Genomic DNA, 16,952 nt, shown 5'->3' with positions numbered 1-16,952 from the left:
TAATATGCCTAGTTTAGTTTAGTGTTTGAAGTGGGAAAAAATAAGTGCCAGTAAAGAAGACACAAACTTCAGGAGTTCAGGCATCAGGTGACATATTAAGATACAAAAATAAAATGCAATGCAATGCAGTAAGGCTTTTCTGTATTGCATTTAAATATGTTTTCTCCTGTTTCTACAACGGGCACTTGAACACATCATGAAGTCTGTCAGCGCCCAATGTACACGGTGACTGCCCACAAAGAAAAGAAAAGAAAACAGACTATAATTTAACAGTGTCTTAAAAAACCCCAGAGACAATATAAATCCCGTCAAGGTTAGTCTTTCTACTGTTTCAGCTGTAGTTTGATTAAAATAAACCCTTAACTCACCCCTTATGAGTTTCATTTTGGTAAAATGACTGTGTTCTCAATAAAGTCTGGTGTGTTTGGTTTCTAATTAAACAGCAAGCTCTGTCTCTGGAAGCACCCTTTTTATACAATCATTGGAAATCAAAAGCAGCATGTGTTTACATTCAGTTATCCTTCTGTTGCCAGAGAGCACAGAAGTGTGAATGACTTATAATGTGCCTTTCCTTTAGACAGCGACACCGTTGTTTCTGTCTGAAGGGTTGAAAACGCAAAAGTGTCTCTGATTAACTCACACTGGCTCTCGTCGCGTTCACGTAACATCCATGTGCAGTTAAAGGAAACGACAACAAACATGTCCGACTATTTCCATCAGGCTGATATTTAAGTTGCCCTGCAGCTCTGAGAACTGTCCAGAAGTCATTTCAGCAGTTAAGGAGAATTATCACAGATAATATAACAGAACAGAGAAGGTGCATTAATTACCTACGGACATTTTTTGATGCACCAATTCGGCGGAAATTTGTGTGGCATTTCCCCCTAAAGATGCTCATCTAAACACGGAATAAAAAGTGAGAACACAAAAAAACAAAACACCACAATGTCTTTCTGCATCTGGTTGTTTTCTGTAGAATGCAAGCCAGCATGTTTTTTAGGGTTAGACCTAAATGATTTTGAGCTATAAGGCCAAAATGATAGCCTGGGTATACCCATACTGCCTCGCGCGCTCGATTTCATTTCGAACCTGCAAGCCGTCTGGAAACTACGGCCGTTTCTTAGCCCTGTTTTAGGATCCAATCACAGAACGGGGAGGGACGGCAAGACGATGACGCGTACTACTCGACAGATGGAAGCTTGTAGTTTTGTAGTTTTCTTACAGATCCAACATGGCTGCAGCAGATGCGAAGCTCTCTTTCGACCTAGCTGTAGAGGTGTTTTAAATAGTTTAGAGCGAAAGAAGAACAATGTTTGACTCCTGTTTCACCACCAAAAAGGATGTTTTAGCCTTGCTTCCGACAGGATTTGTCCAAACCCTAATCTACCAACTAGCCCCGCTACCGCTCGCTGCTGTAACCATGGTGATCTGGCTACGAGCCGGGGGACAGCGGAGCCCCCACAGACCCCCAGCAGCTTGTCTAGTGACCATAAAATCAGTGGATGTGTGTGGCTGAATGACATGAGGGGGAATAAGGCGTGAAAATAAATAATCTTGCAGAAAGCGAGAACTGGAGAAACAAAGCAGCAAGCAACACTCTCTCACAGACACACACACACACACACACACACACACACTCACACACACACACACACACAGACACACACACACACCAACACTGCCGGTAGACTGTGAGCAGCCAGAGCCAGAACATGCTGCAGAAAAACGTTGCAGAAGCAGAATTGAGCATTTTAGTCTCAAAGTAGAGATGGGCTAGTCTGGCTATGTAAACATCAATTTCTGTTGCTCTACTACGTCATCTGGTATAACTGATACGATTGGCTAAGAGCTACCAACAGACGCTTTTGATAGACATTCATAGCGCCCAATAAACGCCTCCTCTATGGAGAAATTAATTGGTGGTGTCCAGACTATCATCATTTGTGATATAGTCTGGCATTAGCCAGGCTACCAAAATGCATGTCTGAGGTAACATCTTCCAGTTTCCAGACTTGTGCTTGTACAACATGTGGCTGAAACACAGCTGAAGCTACATCACTAAAAACTAACTCATTGGATGAACTCAATTAAATTGTGGGCAGAATTTCCATCCAACAAATATTTGTAGCCCAAACTCAAAACAAGTGCATCTATGCAATATAATGTATTTGAGTTAATGTAGCTCACTTTTTTTTTTACATTTGGTCAAACTCAAATTAAAAACATGTATGTATTGTATTTAAATTGAGTTACCTCAACTCATTTATGTCGAGGAGAGCTAAAATAAAGAAATTGTGTTCGTTCAACCTAAAAACATAGAATTGGAAGACTGAAAGTCATTCTTTTTGGGTTGAAGGGAAGGACAGGGGAGTAAATTAATACATTTTAGGTTACACTTCTTAAACTACTTTTGATTTGATTTTAATTGATATATTTTCATTGGATAAACAATACATTAATGTGTCACATCTAAGAAGGGCTTGAATCATTTTTTTGAGTGTACATCACTAAAATAAACAGGTTTCTCTCCAGATCGTCTCCATCTAAACAGGGCCTTAGACCATCTTAAATAAATATCTTGTTGCAACACTAACTGTGTCAAGGGGTCATAAGGTTGTTTGTTAGCGATGTGACTTAGCCTAAACTGAGAATCAACCTGTCCTATACACCAGATTCCGACCGGAAATGAGACAGCAGCTTAACACAATGAATATCCAAATCAATCTTTAAATACCCTGATCACAAGCTCTTCCTCAGCTCTATTAAGCAGTACTGACATGTGGAGACATAATTCTCTCCCTTCTTCTTCCCCCGAGAGAGAGATCTCCAACTGACATCCCAGCCCAGCAGAGGCAGCCTCCTCTTGGGCACGAGCGCCTCCCCGTCCCCCCTTTGAAGCCTGCAGGAGGAAGTCACCCACCAGGATGTCCGATCCCAAACAGGCTCCAGCTCTCTTTGAAATAGTGAACAGCAGAAAGCAGCGGTAGACCATGGGAGGACGCTCTGCATGTGTAAATGTCAGAGGGATTAGTGTGTGTGCATGTGGATGCTATACACTCTGCACATGAGTAATGAGATGTAACCAGATTGGAAAAAACCCTGCCAGATTCAGATAATGCAGCAGATATATTCAAGATTAAAAGCAGGACTGCAGCAGGTATTATTCAACATGTGTCAGTAACAAGGTTAGAATAGTTTTGGATTTTTCATTAGTTTTAGTTTTAATTTCGTTGTCAATTTTTGTTTTCATATTCAGTTAGTTTTAGTTAGTTTTCAGAGTGAAATCATTAGTTTTAATTAGTTTTTATTTTTTGGAAAATGCTTAGTTTTAGTTTAGTTTTTATTAGTTTTAGTGTTAGTTTTAGTTTTTTTGTAATGGGGTATTTGTTGGGTGCCAGATTCAATAAGGTCACAATAAATGTTTCCTTTGTTTCCTTTATCTGATCCATCTCAGCCCCAATAAGTTTATTAAGTCATAAAACCAGATGGATTAAATAGATTTAATAACCAAAAGAATTACGTATGAAAAAAGTTGACAAAGACGAAAACTAAGGACATTTTCACTATAATTTTAGTTAGTTTTAGTTAGTTTTGTAACCACAAAATACAGTTTCAGTTAGTTTTCATTTTTTTAAAAACTCTCTTTTTATTTTTATTTCAGTTAACGAAAATGTTTTTTCAATTCTAGTTTTTGTGATTTCGTTAGTTTTCGTTAACTATAATAACCTTGGTCAGTAATTAGTCAAATATATTAAAAGTAATTATCATTATCCATTAAACGGCTTGCTATATGAACATTTATTGTTAGGCACCAACCTCCAGGCGCAGAGTTATTATGACGTCATAAAAGAGCAGGAACATCCACATAAGGAGGAAGGTTGATGTGTTGGACATTTCATCCAGGAGAAAATAATGATATGAAAAGTCACTTTATGAGTTATTTTTGAATTCTGTAAGTGTGGGGAAATTAAACATTAAATCCAAACCATAATCTTAATTTCATGAACCTAACCATGTAGATTTTTCACCTTAAACCTTAACCCTCCTGTTATGTTTGTTTCTCAGGAACAGCAATAATGTTTAATTATCAAAAAGTGTCAGAAACCAAAAAATCTGATTAAACATTGTTTATATTTCATCATTAACTCCATTACTAACCATCTCAATCAATATTTAGTGCAATGGTGGACTCGTTTTCATAAAAAATGCACACTAAAACTTTTTTTATGTACATTGGAGGGACCTAAATATAAAATACAATAGTTTTACATTACAGTGAAAGGGTCAAAGTTATGAGACCAAACCGCTAAACATACTTTTTTGTATGTTATTTATATATAACTTTATTGACATGTGGATTGGTTTGTTGATTGGTTGCCGTGGATACGCATTGTTCCCTCTTCTCTTCTGATGACGGCTATCAAAGGTAGCCCCGCCCCAAATCAATTCTTTATCTTGTATTTTCTTCTAAATGGGGTCATTATTTACACTTTTACCATCAAATTGTCTTGAAGAACATTTTTACTAGCGATTGAGACCATAGTGTCACCTAAAAAATATTTCTGAGGAAATAAATCAAGAGAAAAGTTTTCTGATTTTGTATTGAAATAAATGGACCCAAATGCTTCTGCAGCCGCTGTCAGCGCCCCCTGAAATTTTCTGATCATTGTTCTGCTTGTGTTTAAGCTTTATGTATCTATCGAAAATAATAACAAAAATATTATTATATTATGTGACTTCTGCTGCTGTTGTGTGTCGGTGCGTCTCTTTCCCTGGTGTTGAAACCGAACAGACGGAACATGTTGGTTCTCTGCAGCCTGCTTCATTTAAATGGTTGTAAATCGAACCTTGGGGCCTAATTCCAACCTAATAGTCTCCTTAATGTGTGTGAATGAATCACAGACTGGCACACTAAGTTACACTGATTGAAAGCAAATTAGTTATTTTCCATTTCTTATAAACAGTATTTTGAACAGGCTTATATTTATACAAAAAAAGGCCACATTTATTATATTATTATTCTTTTTATAACTTTGCCGCCAATGGTGGATTCATATTAGATGCAGGGCTCCCTTGTGTTTGTGCTTATGCATGTCCTTACATCCTAACTAGCCAATCAAAGTCAATCCCATTACTATCAAGCACATCTGCAGCACCATCAAATCCAAAATCAGATTATCCCCCCATTGATTCTCCGCACCGACTCAGCACATCGACATGCCGCATATGTGTTAAGCAGCTGTGCGGAATGATCACCAATAGGCCAGATGTTGTATCTCGCACCTCAATAGCAGCGAAAATAAACCGGATTGATTAGAGCTCCCATCTGCTGCGCTAGCACGGTGTTAATAAGCAGGCTGCAGAGCGCTCTTCATTAGAGCGGGAGGTTACCCAAGGCTAAGTGTTCAAAGGCTGTCCCAGGTTATATCAGAGGAGCTGAGAGGAAGAGGTGAAGTACAGCCTGACGAGTGTTGGCACTGCTGATTTGAAGCATCGCCTGAAGCAGAGGAAGAGGAAGGAGAGACAGATAAACTCAGAGACACACGAGGGGGCTTGTGCAATCAATTAAAATGCTCAGTAAGGCAGAGTTAGTGGTCAAGCATGCCGAAGAGTGGCACAGTCAAGCCTTTTTTTCAGAAGAGGTTAAAATGGTAATGTACTAATGCATTACAGTTAGCACTACAACTTGACAAGCTCAGAATTAATGTAAAAAATACTCACAATGATTCACAAGGTGGAGCTGCAATAGAAGAAACTGAGACAACATACAGATCCCCATCACTGGGAACAAGACATTTGATTTAATAATGCCACTGTACATGATTTCTATATAACACTAACAATAACAGTAAACTGTAAAACCCGCTACACTGCAAAAAAAGAAAAGTTGGGTGAACTCAAAATTTCAAGGCAACAAACTTCGATAAAATTTTAAGTTGGACAATTAAACTAAATATTTTAAGTTTTGTTTTTGAGTTTGCTCAACTCTGAATTCTGATTTTTGTCAACTCAACTGTAAGTTGGCACGATTAACGCCGCTATGAAATGTCAGCGAATGTTGCAACCACAATTTTGAGTTAGCATTGATACGCTAATGGCTACTCTTGTAGCTGTAACAAGCAGCGCCGCTAGCATCAGTTAGCCGCTAGCATCAGTTAGCCGCTAGCTTTTGCTAATGACCGAATTTCACCGCTTTCCCGCATTTCCCAACAAAGAAATAAGAGTTATCAGAACTATTGTCCCTTGTTGTGAACCCCAACTTAAAGATATAAGTAACAACAACTCACCAACTTGTTTTTGAGCAGACAACTGGCTTCCTTTGTTGTGCTAACTTACATTATTGCCCTAAATGTCAGTAATTTATATTTACACGTTTTACCAACTTAAATCACTGTTTTAGGCCAAAAAATACAAGTTGGCTTTTTTGCAGTGTATATATCATTGCTACTAGGGATAATTAATCTATGGCCGTTAAGAATCCGGACAATCAAGTTGAATTTTAAATCGATCTGTGTATTTTTTAATTGTAATCTTATCTCTGACTGAGTATCAGAATCACTGAACTGAAACACGCTGAGCGTTCAGTTCTGCAGCCGTTCGTCAATCAGCCAATGAGCTGAGAATTAAGTTGGATAAAGCTACAGTTAGCAGACTGAAAGTTGCAATAATAATATAAAACACACAGAAATACAAGAGTGTTACTTTGAGCAAAACTAGCTTACTGTATCAAACCTTGCTAGCATGAATTACTGAGTTTAATTTGATCCAAAACTTACATACTCACAAAATACATTAATTAATTAATTAATTGATCGTTATAGAAGCTCGAGTTGGCAGGTTTCTCTTCCATAACATGTCACATGTGCACCCTTAACACATTTCTATGATAAAAGAAAAGGATTTAAAGAGGAATACTTGTCAATCAGTCTGTTGTGTCCAACAGAGTGTACTCTATGTACGTCCAGTTTGCATTAGAATAACATCATAAATTCACCCTGAGAGGTAAGATAGATACCTTTTACACAATATGGCAGCCATTTATGGATTATTATACTAAATATAACCCCATGAAAAATTAACAAATGTAAATTTTGGAAAACTTGACATCCTCCGAGTTGTATTATTAATATTTAAATCTTTTTTTATTTGTTTTGTTTTTGTTTTTTGTGGGGATTTTTTTTATTGCTTTTATTTTTCTACTATAATTCTGTTCTTTCGTGTTGATTTTAAGCATAAATTAATATGTACATCCTTTATTTTTGTATGTGAACGAAAGAAAAAAGAAACAATAGAGAAGTTTGAAAAAATTTTGGAACCCCCTTTTTTTTGGGTGGAGTTAGGGAGCTTTGTAAGGAGAACCAAGGCCAAAAGGCTTTTCAGCAGTTTTAATTTCTACCCTTGCCCACATATTTTAAAATGTGAGAATTCCATTCCTTTTTTGATAATAAAAAAAAGAAAAGCTTGTGCCTTTAAACACGCTTTCAGGACTTTGTGAAGGTTGTAATGTTACAACTATCTATCTATTCATTCATTCATTATCCTGAACTGCTTATCAGAACTCTGGCCACTGCAATTTACTGAGTAGAACTAACTTGCATGTTTTTGGACTGCGGGAATGCCACAACTATGCTTTATTCAATTCAATTCAATGGTATTTATATTGCCCAGAATCACAAATCACAATTTTTTCCTTCAAAGGGCAATACAGTCTGTACTGTAGGGTAGATGTAGTGGGAGAGGGGAGGAAGAAAGACAGATTTACATTTACAGTTACTCATCTAGCAGACGCTTTTATGAAATATGATTTTTCTGATGTTGTAAAGTCAGATGAACAATGACAACAATAATAGCATTTACTCTATAATGATGACTGTAACTAGTGATAGTAGTTGTGGTGGTGGATAGAATAAATTAACAGCAGTAGTACCAGTAATATTAATAGTAATAACAGAAGGAATAGGACTAATGGTACTGTCCATAGTAGTTTCATAAGGAGGTCTTTAATGCAGTGACACCAGATCACAAAAAAAAGATCACAGAGGTGCCAGAAGACATATTTTGTTACCTTTAGACGAAAAGCCAGCCTCGCTGTTTCTTCCTGTCACAGGTCTTAAGCTAAGCTAAGCTAAGCTAAGCTAAGCTAAGCTAAGCTAAGTTACTACCGGTTTAAGCTTCATATTTAGAGTGATATAACTCTTCCACTCTCAATCAGGACAAGAAAGCAAATAAGAGCATTTCCAAGAAAAGTCTCAAAAGGTTTTAAACAAATCAGCTGATGGTTGCATAATGTTTATAGCTGAGGTCCACATATACACTCTTGATGACCCTCTTACGGTCTCCTTCTTCTTTTTTGTCTCTGACAGATCTGTGACAAGGAGTGGCATTACTACGTCATCAACGTGGAGTTTCCAGTGGTGACGCTTTATGTGGACGGAGTGACCTACGACCCCTACCTGGTGACTGACGACTGGCCCATCCACCCCTCACAGATTGACGTGCAGCTCACAGTCGGAGCCTGCTGGCAAGGTGAGTGTCACTGGTGATGTCACTGGTGATGTCACTGATCAGTTCAAAAGAAACGCCACCAAAGTGCCCTCTGGGATGCCTCTATGGTTGATAAAACATGAATGCCCTTCCAGCAGAGAAAATGTGATATATTGCCCTGTAGGGTGCCTTTAAATGGTGAAAAAAATGATAAAGTGCCTTCTAGGTCAGTAGTTCTCAACCTTTTTGAGTCGCGACCCCCAATTTAACATGCATGTTGTCCGCGACCCCCACTCACTGAACACAATCTCACACGCACAGTTCAGATCACCCAAAAAATAAACAAAATGACCAAAAAAAGGAAACAAAATGACCAAAAAAGACACAAAATGACCAGAAGAGACACAAAATGACCAAAAAAGACACAAAATGACCAAAAGAAGACACAAAATGACCAAAAAAAGACACAAAATGACCCAAAAAAGAAAGAAAAAAACACAAAAAAAGACACAAAATTACTAAAAAAAGACACAAAATTACCAAAAAAAAGGAGACAAAATTACCAAAAAAGACACAAATTGACCAGAAAATGATCAAAAAAAGACACAAAATGACAAAAAAAAAAAAAAAAATGACCAAAAAGACATTAAGTGACCAAAAAGACTAAAACACTTTAACACAGTGGAGACAGAGCTGACTTCCAAAATGATTTGGCGACCCCCAGAAATCATCTCGCGACCCCAATTGGGGTCCCGACCCCAAGGTTGAGAATAGCTGTTCTAGCGTGGCCTTCCAATAGAGAAACCGTGATTAAAGGGCCCTTCCAATGGGAAAAAAAATGGAATGCCCTTTAGAGCGCCCTTAGACTAAGAAAATATCCCTCTAGGGTGCCTTTAAAAGGACAAAACAAGATGAAAGGCACCTTCAGGTGCTCTTAAATGGTGAAAATGTGATGAAGTGCCCTCTAGGTTTTCCATAAATGTAGAAAATGATTATGTGCCATTTGGGGTGCCCTGCCAATGAGGACCATGTGATTAAGTGCACTTTGGGTGCCCTTAAATAGAGAAAACATGATGTAATGCCTTCTAGGGGGTCCTTCCACTCAAGTGTTGTAATTCATAAATAGGTTTTATACTCACATATGCCTATATAATACATATAATTACATATCATTTTAGTTGAAACACTCAATTGTTGACTTGTAGCCCAATCTGTTTGTTACATCCTGTCCCGCTGTGCTGAACAAATTGTAATCAGATGAAAACGTTGATTGGAATTTCCCCAATGGTTTCCAATGTACCAACAGTTAGAATAAACAGGAAATGAAAGGATATGATCAGAGCCAAACGCATGAACCTTCTGAGGTAAAATTACCTGACAAAGAAATCAAGTTCAGTTGTTGTTCTGTCAATCAGATTGTTTTGTACCATTGATCAATGTATCTCTGTTGCTTTTCATTCAAATCCCACACAAGGCTGTGTTTGTTTCATCAAGATTTCCCTCCAGTCCCCGACAGTGTCTTTAAATGGAGAAAGCACAATAAAGTGCCCTCTAGAGCAGTGGTTCCCAAATGGTTTTTTTGTTTGTATATGTTTTTCTGCCAGGTGTGCCGTGAAATATTGTGACAACCATACACTGTTAATGCAGTTTGGCTGAGAGCAGTAATGCCTGCTACAGGCAGCAGGAGATCATCATGGTTCTCATACCTAAATGTAATAATTGCTATTTTAAACATGTGGTTAATGTTGTTTAGCTTTAGGCACAAAAAGAGTTAGATGGAGGTGCTGTAGCTTGGCTGTTCGACATCACTTGAACCTGCTGAAACCACAAATAATGACCCATATCACGTAATTATACATAAACACATGGTTTGCAAGGCAAGGCAAGGCAAGTTTATTTGTATAGCACAATTCAACACAAGGTAATTCAAAGTGCTTTACATACACATTAAAAACAGCAAGACACAACTGAAAACAGTAAAAACAGTCAATTAAAACAGGGAAGATACAGCAGGATAAGAAAAGAGATAAAATAATAAAAAGCACAAGTCAAACATTGTGTAGTTAAAAAGTAAGGGCAGTAGAGTAGAGCAGATAAGTGTTAAAGTTAAGATACGCTGCAGTAAACAATAGTGTTTTTAGTCCTGATTTAAAGGAGCTGAGCGTTTGGGCAGACCTCACATCTACAGGTAGTTTGTTCCACAGGTGAGGAGCAGAATAACTGAAAGCTGCCTCACCCCGCTTAGTTCTTGTTTTTGGGACACGCAACATTTGCGGTTGTAAAAAATAATAATAATAATAATAATAAAGCTGCAGATTCATTGAATTAAGGCTACCAAACCACTCTAAGTATAGGTCAAAACATTTCCCAGTAAGGCGTTTTAAAGGACAGTTTAAACAGTAAATAAATGCTGGAAGTGAAGTAGTTATGAGGTGACAACTGGAAGTAGTTCTGAAAGAATATGAATACAGGTGTGCCTTGAGATTTTGGCCTTGGGCACAAAAAGTTTGAAAACCACTGCTAGAGACTGCCTTTCCAATGGAGAACACTGGTGAAGTGCTTTAAATGGAGACAGAAGATGATGATGATGATGATGATGATACCAAAAGGCATAGAGGTGGTGATGATGGTGAAAAGTTGCGACTGAAGCAAGTTTTATTCCAATATGTTGGGTATTCTGCAGATCATATGAGCAAGTTTAATAATCTGAAAAATATTTTCTCACGGGACTCATTGAGTGTTGAACATGTTCTTCGGCCTTGAATGAACAACATTATTAGGAGGAGCACTTAGTGCCTCTTTGACAAATGATTGAACCCGTGTGAACGAAGCCACATGATTAAATTGTCCTCCAACCTGATAGCTGCCACTAATTGTCCAGGGTAGAAGAAAAGGGCATTTTTTCACACAATGGAGCTTAGCGGTGATGTGATAGCCCAGATGAGGCTGCTCACTGATGCTTAGCCTCAGATACTGAGTCAAGATATCTTTCTGTGCAGGAGCAGGTCATCTTGTGTCTCTTTCATCTGCAGCAGTGAACCCCTCCTGCTGGCCTGCCTCCTCCCCTCCTGCTTCTTTCATTGAACACTGCAAGCCTTTAGGAGGATTAAAAGGGCCTTGAGTAGAAAAGGAAGTTCAGAGACTGTGTTCTCATTGTGGGCGACGGCTCTATAAAGAGTTGTAAAAGTGATATTGCCTTTTCAGAGAGCCGAGATTTAAGCTCATTTATTTTATTTATACACTGTACTGCCCTACAAAGTCTAACTGCAGTAACTACACAAAAGGTAAAACTGAGAAAAACTGCTTTAAAGTTTTTTTAACGTGTTTTAACTGGCCAGCCAAATTAGTTATAGGTAGGTAAGTGATACGACACTTATTTCTACAAGTATTGATGATGTAATTTTCATGCTCAAAAATAATGAGAATTTATTTGACCTTTGACCCCAAAAATGTAGTTACTGCACTCTGGTTTTGCTGTAAAAGGTTCTAATAGTAATGATAAACAGAGTGCAGTCACTACAATGTTGTTGTCTTCTTTTAGCTTTTATATTTTGTTTTCAGTGAATAAACATTTTCAAATTGATTTTGTTATAAATGTATTTAAAAGTGTTTAACAACTCTATTCACAGATGTGCATATTTTAGACTTAATATCATGAAGAAATGTTATATTTTAGTCTTAATATAATTTTTTCTCACTTTTGTACGTCATCACTATCTAGATAATAATTTCCCTTTCAAATAAACTTATAATTTCTATTATCTTTTATGTATAACTTAGTTTATATATCCAAAGCAGACCGTGGTAAGTGCAATTACTGCTTGGTTTTGAGTTGGATTTTGTAGTTAATGCAATTTTTGTATCATCATTTCTCTGAAGTAAAACAAAATTGAAATGTGAAACTTTGTCACAAGATAAAACATACATCAAGGTGTTCATTTTTTGTTAAAACTCAATTTCGACTAAAACTGTAGTTACTGCAGTTAGACTTTGTAGGGCAGTGTAGTATACAACAGAGGTGGAAAAATAAAAGTAAAAATGTTCCATGTAGTTCTGCCACATGTTGATTCCACGAGTTCAAAAATATGTTTTCAACTTTGTGACTATGCTCAATTAATGCACGGAGAGTTTGCAAAAATATTTCATAACTTACATACAAACAAATGCGAACAGTTACTTTACGTTATGCACTAAAAAGTTAAGAATCATTAGGTGTTGATGCAAACTACCATTGGTGAAAGTCAACTTTGAAGTCATCTAACTTAGCTTCAAAACGACAACCCAAACCGACATATAACATTCGGTAATTTGCGTCATTAATGACTTCTATAACGACTATTACAACGGCACGTATATTGACGAAGAACACAAACCATGCATTCACTTTCTCTGGATAATAAAAATCAGAAACTCTTGAAAAGGGCCTTGAGTAGAAAAGGAAGTTCAGAGACTGTTTCCTCATTGTGGGCGAAGGCTCTATAAAGAGTTGTAAAAGTGATATTGCCTTTTCAGAGAGCCGAGATTTAAGCTCATTTATTGTCTAACTGGCACCTGAAACTTCAGCTGTGAGTGTGTCTTTTTTTCCAAGCAGTGGTGAAAACAAATTCAACATTTGCAGAACTGCTGTAGTGGGTTTATCTCTGCTTTATGTGGCGCCGCTGAATGGCACTGCAGAGAAATGTCAAATGAGTTCAGAGAGGACAATGTGATGGTGTACAAATGGACGGCAGAGTAAATAAAAAAGATTTGTCAGCTCAAAACAGCATGGCTGCGGACAACTGTAATATTTTGTCATAGTTAATTAAATTTTATGATATAATTTCACGGTTCATAACATTTAACTGGTCAGTCTGCATTGTCTAATGGAAATAAATGCTGTCCTGACCGCAGCAAATGAGTATAATTTAGAATGATCATATTTTAGATATTTACCCAATAAAAGCATCTCGGAGTGGTGTGGTGGGTTTTTAGGGCTTGAGTCAGTAAAATCTGTAATTAAACCTGCCTTGGAGTGCCATCAGGGGCAGCTAGCACATGAATCAGTTATTAGCAGGGCAGTTTTATTGTCAAAGATGATATAGAATAAATACTTTCTTCAGAGGCCATTCAAATCTTATAAAGGAAATTATGTTTGTCGTCCAACTTTTTTGGTCAAATACAATCACATTGACTGAGCATAACATTGAGAGGGGGTGACCATGATAAACACATGCAAACATTGAGTTCCTGTAAAGCTCAAATGAAACTCTCTGTACGTTTGAACATTTGGTTTGGTTTCTTTTAGGTGAGTGTATAAACTGTTAGTCAAACTGTTTGTGGTGTAAAAGCAAAGCAGGCCAACTACAGGACTGTGTGAGATTAAATGTGTTTATAGTAATTATTTAAGAGCTAAACTACAATTAAATCCACCAGTTAAATGTGAACTTATAAGAGAGTGATGTAATGATAAAGGATTTTGACGAGAGCAAAGAAGGAAGAAGTCAGTTGACTGAGTATAAAGTAGTTAGTTAGTTAGTTAGTTAGTTGGTTGGTTGGTTGGTTGGTTGGTTGGTTGATTAGTTACAGATACATTTAAAAAAGATACAGCACAGTGAGTGTAGCAACACCGTCTAGCACACAAGTACCAAATACCCTCTCTTCCCACATATACAACATATAACAGATAACCCCTCTTCCCACAAATATCACAGAAAAACATATAAGAACATATACAGCAGCAATCATGACATCCGTTCATGACCCCTCCCATGACAGATAACAACCCTCTCACCACAGAATAGACATGACATGGACAATATACAGTGATGCCAGTGGAATCTACATGTTCTTGTTCAGTGCTATGATGGCTGTGGGGACAAAACTTTTTTTGAAGTGGGCCTTTTTGCAGTCCAGTACCCTATATCTGCGGCCAGATGGGAGTAGAGTGAAGAATTGGTTAAGAGGGTGGTCCGGGCTGCTGACTATGACACGTGCCAGGCGTGGGGGGGGGGGGGGGTTGATTAGCTTGGATGTTTTTGCTTGTGACAGTAAGCAGGGTGAAGAAGCAGGGGGAATTGTACTTATGTCACATCTGTAATATATTTGGTTATGTCACGTAGAAAATTAAGGTTAACTTTTGCAGTTAAGTTTCATACCAAACTACTTATTTCAGTCCAAACCGTGATCAATTCCTCAACCAAACCAAGTGGTTTTGGAGCCGAAACCTTATCAGATTGTGACAATTTCACAACCACATGTTTAAAACTGCAACTGTTCCATTTAGGTATGATGATGTGTTGATTTCCTGCCATCTGGAACTAACAGAGGGGCTTCAGGGTTCCAAAGACAAAGTCAGTTACAAATATTTCTGCTATTTCAGCACCATGGACAGCGTCATGGATTTATTAATACCAGACAAAGACATGAGTCATTCATCTAAACAACTCCTCTGCCCTGCACACTTTCTGCTGCTAGGGGTGGCAGGGAAACAAGCAGCATGCATGTTGATCATTTAGCTAACTAGCGGGGTGGCATGCCCCCCAAATCTCCTATTAGTTAACAGTCCAGGTAAACCACATTGCTCATTAAGATGCATGAGATACACTTGTTAGTGTGACTCCCTGCAACAACAACAACAAAGCGGTAAATTATCCAGCTGTAAAGTGTGCATTTCTACATTTTCATTCCCTCCTAGCCTCTAATAGAAGTGTTGCCCCCACCCATCCTTCTTCCTTCACCTCTGAAACTAAGTGCTGGCTGTGCAGTTTTCACACAGTCAGCCTATATTTACCCTCTGACCCGGTGGAGAGTGTTCATGTCGAGGAAGCAGTCAAGCAACCAAGAGCAACACACTCATCCTTCTTTTTCCACCACTGTAATCACACAATGCTGCTCTGGCTTCCCACCATCTCATCCCAGCAGCAAGCATGTAGGAAGAAGTATGGATGATTACACACATGAACAAATTGAACCATAAATATCTGTGTATATACACCATAATGACTGAGCACAGGCACTGATACAGGTGCACTTAAATCACAAAGTAAGTGAGAGACCTATCTCTTCCGTTTAAGGAATGATCCTATTTCCAGCTCACCCGTGCCTCTTCTATCTAATCTGTTGCTCTTTTCAAAATGACGCAAATAAAGTTGAGGAAAGTGGAGAGTGAAGATCTATAGAGCAAGGACGGCTGCACAGAGCAGGCAAAGAGAGCTGACACCACGTAAAGCCAGCCTCTGTAAAGTGGAATGATCAGCTGTTTTATCACCCATATCATTCTCGCTCCGCAGCGTCTCGCTAATCCTCTTTCCTCTGCGTCTCTGTCTGGGACCCTTAATGGTTTCTCTGGCCACGGACTAAATTGATAACATCTGTCAGGGTGGGACCGAGCGAATAGGTGGACATCTAGAGAGAGAGTAGGAAAAAAAGGGGAAGAAAATAGTCAGAGTTGAAGAGAGAGTGCAGGTGAAGCATAAAGATATAGGGGCAAAAAAATGGGTTGGCAGAGTTGGATATATGAGAATCCAAATGTGATCTTGTGGTTTAAAAGATAGACTCTGCTCTTCTGGTGCCTGGCAGGGAATCAGCAGCCACTTAAGCAGGAGATGGCTTTAAATATGCAAAGTAGCTCTGGCTATTACACTGAGCTGGAACAAGTTTATATCCAGTAGGGCAAGGGCAAGTAATAAGAATATTTGGCTGCCACACAAAGAAGCATAAATACATAAATGTATTTACTGACATACAGAATAACCGACATAAACTGCAACCACTGACTGTTCATCTGCACAGTTTAGCAGGATAACATTAGCAGATTCACCATCAAAGTTCAAATTTCAGACGTAAAAAGACAAAAGCAAGCTTCTTATTTCTAGAGCTGGACCTAAATCGTTGTCTATTCAGACATTCATTTGTCGGGAATGTATTTGTTCTACAATGTGATGCTTAAAACATTTGTGCAGGCTAAAGTTCAACCGTGTATTTCTTCTGGGACTGTGCTATAAATCAGTATTCCATCACTGTTCCTGCGTAGGAAGTCGTAAATATAAAACTTGTTTGAGATTTATGATTTCATAATCATGGGGGACTCCGATCCAGTCAGTAACATTAAGATTATCTCTCAAACTATGGCATCATTTGGGCAGATAATCTGTTACAGTTTAGACCAGCCTTGAAATAAGAAACATGCATTTGTCAAAGGGAGTGAATTGGACCCAAAATCTTCCCAGTTGTTATCATCTACCATTCCATGCTAATGTTGCATTAGCATGAAATGGTCATCATTGCTTGCATTAGAGAAGATGAACACACTGACTGTTTAAGCCTTTAACACTGTTGTGCTTGTGTTATTGGCTGTCTAAAGTTTGACAGGTCAGGTTCAGGAGAGGTCGTGAGGTAGGGACAGGTCAGTTTTTGGCAAAAAGGAAACTACTGTTTATATAAAAAGAGCAGAGAAAGTCTGTTTCCTGCTTGTTTCTCCAAAACTCTCA

At 38.2% G+C, this 16,952-nt stretch overlaps 1 protein-coding gene across 1 annotated transcript in view; it reads left to right on the top strand.

Moving 5' to 3' along the window:
- LOC131970615 (calsyntenin-2-like) overlaps positions 1 to 16,952 on the top strand; it is a 444,672-nt gene that overhangs the window by 375,000 nt on the left and 52,720 nt on the right. Inside the window, exon 9 of the mRNA XM_059332049.1 lies at positions 8,364 to 8,526. Coding sequence (XP_059188032.1) covers positions 8,364 to 8,526 — 163 coding nt within the window. The remainder of the gene's footprint in view (positions 1 to 8,363; positions 8,527 to 16,952) is intronic.

Source organism: Centropristis striata, chromosome 4, assembly GCF_030273125.1.
Source record: "Centropristis striata isolate RG_2023a ecotype Rhode Island chromosome 4, C.striata_1.0, whole genome shotgun sequence".
NCBI classification, from domain to species: domain Eukaryota; kingdom Metazoa; phylum Chordata; class Actinopteri; order Perciformes; family Serranidae; genus Centropristis; species Centropristis striata.
Note: the sequence above shows the minus strand (reverse complement) of the source record. Positions and strands in the feature narration are given on the sequence as shown.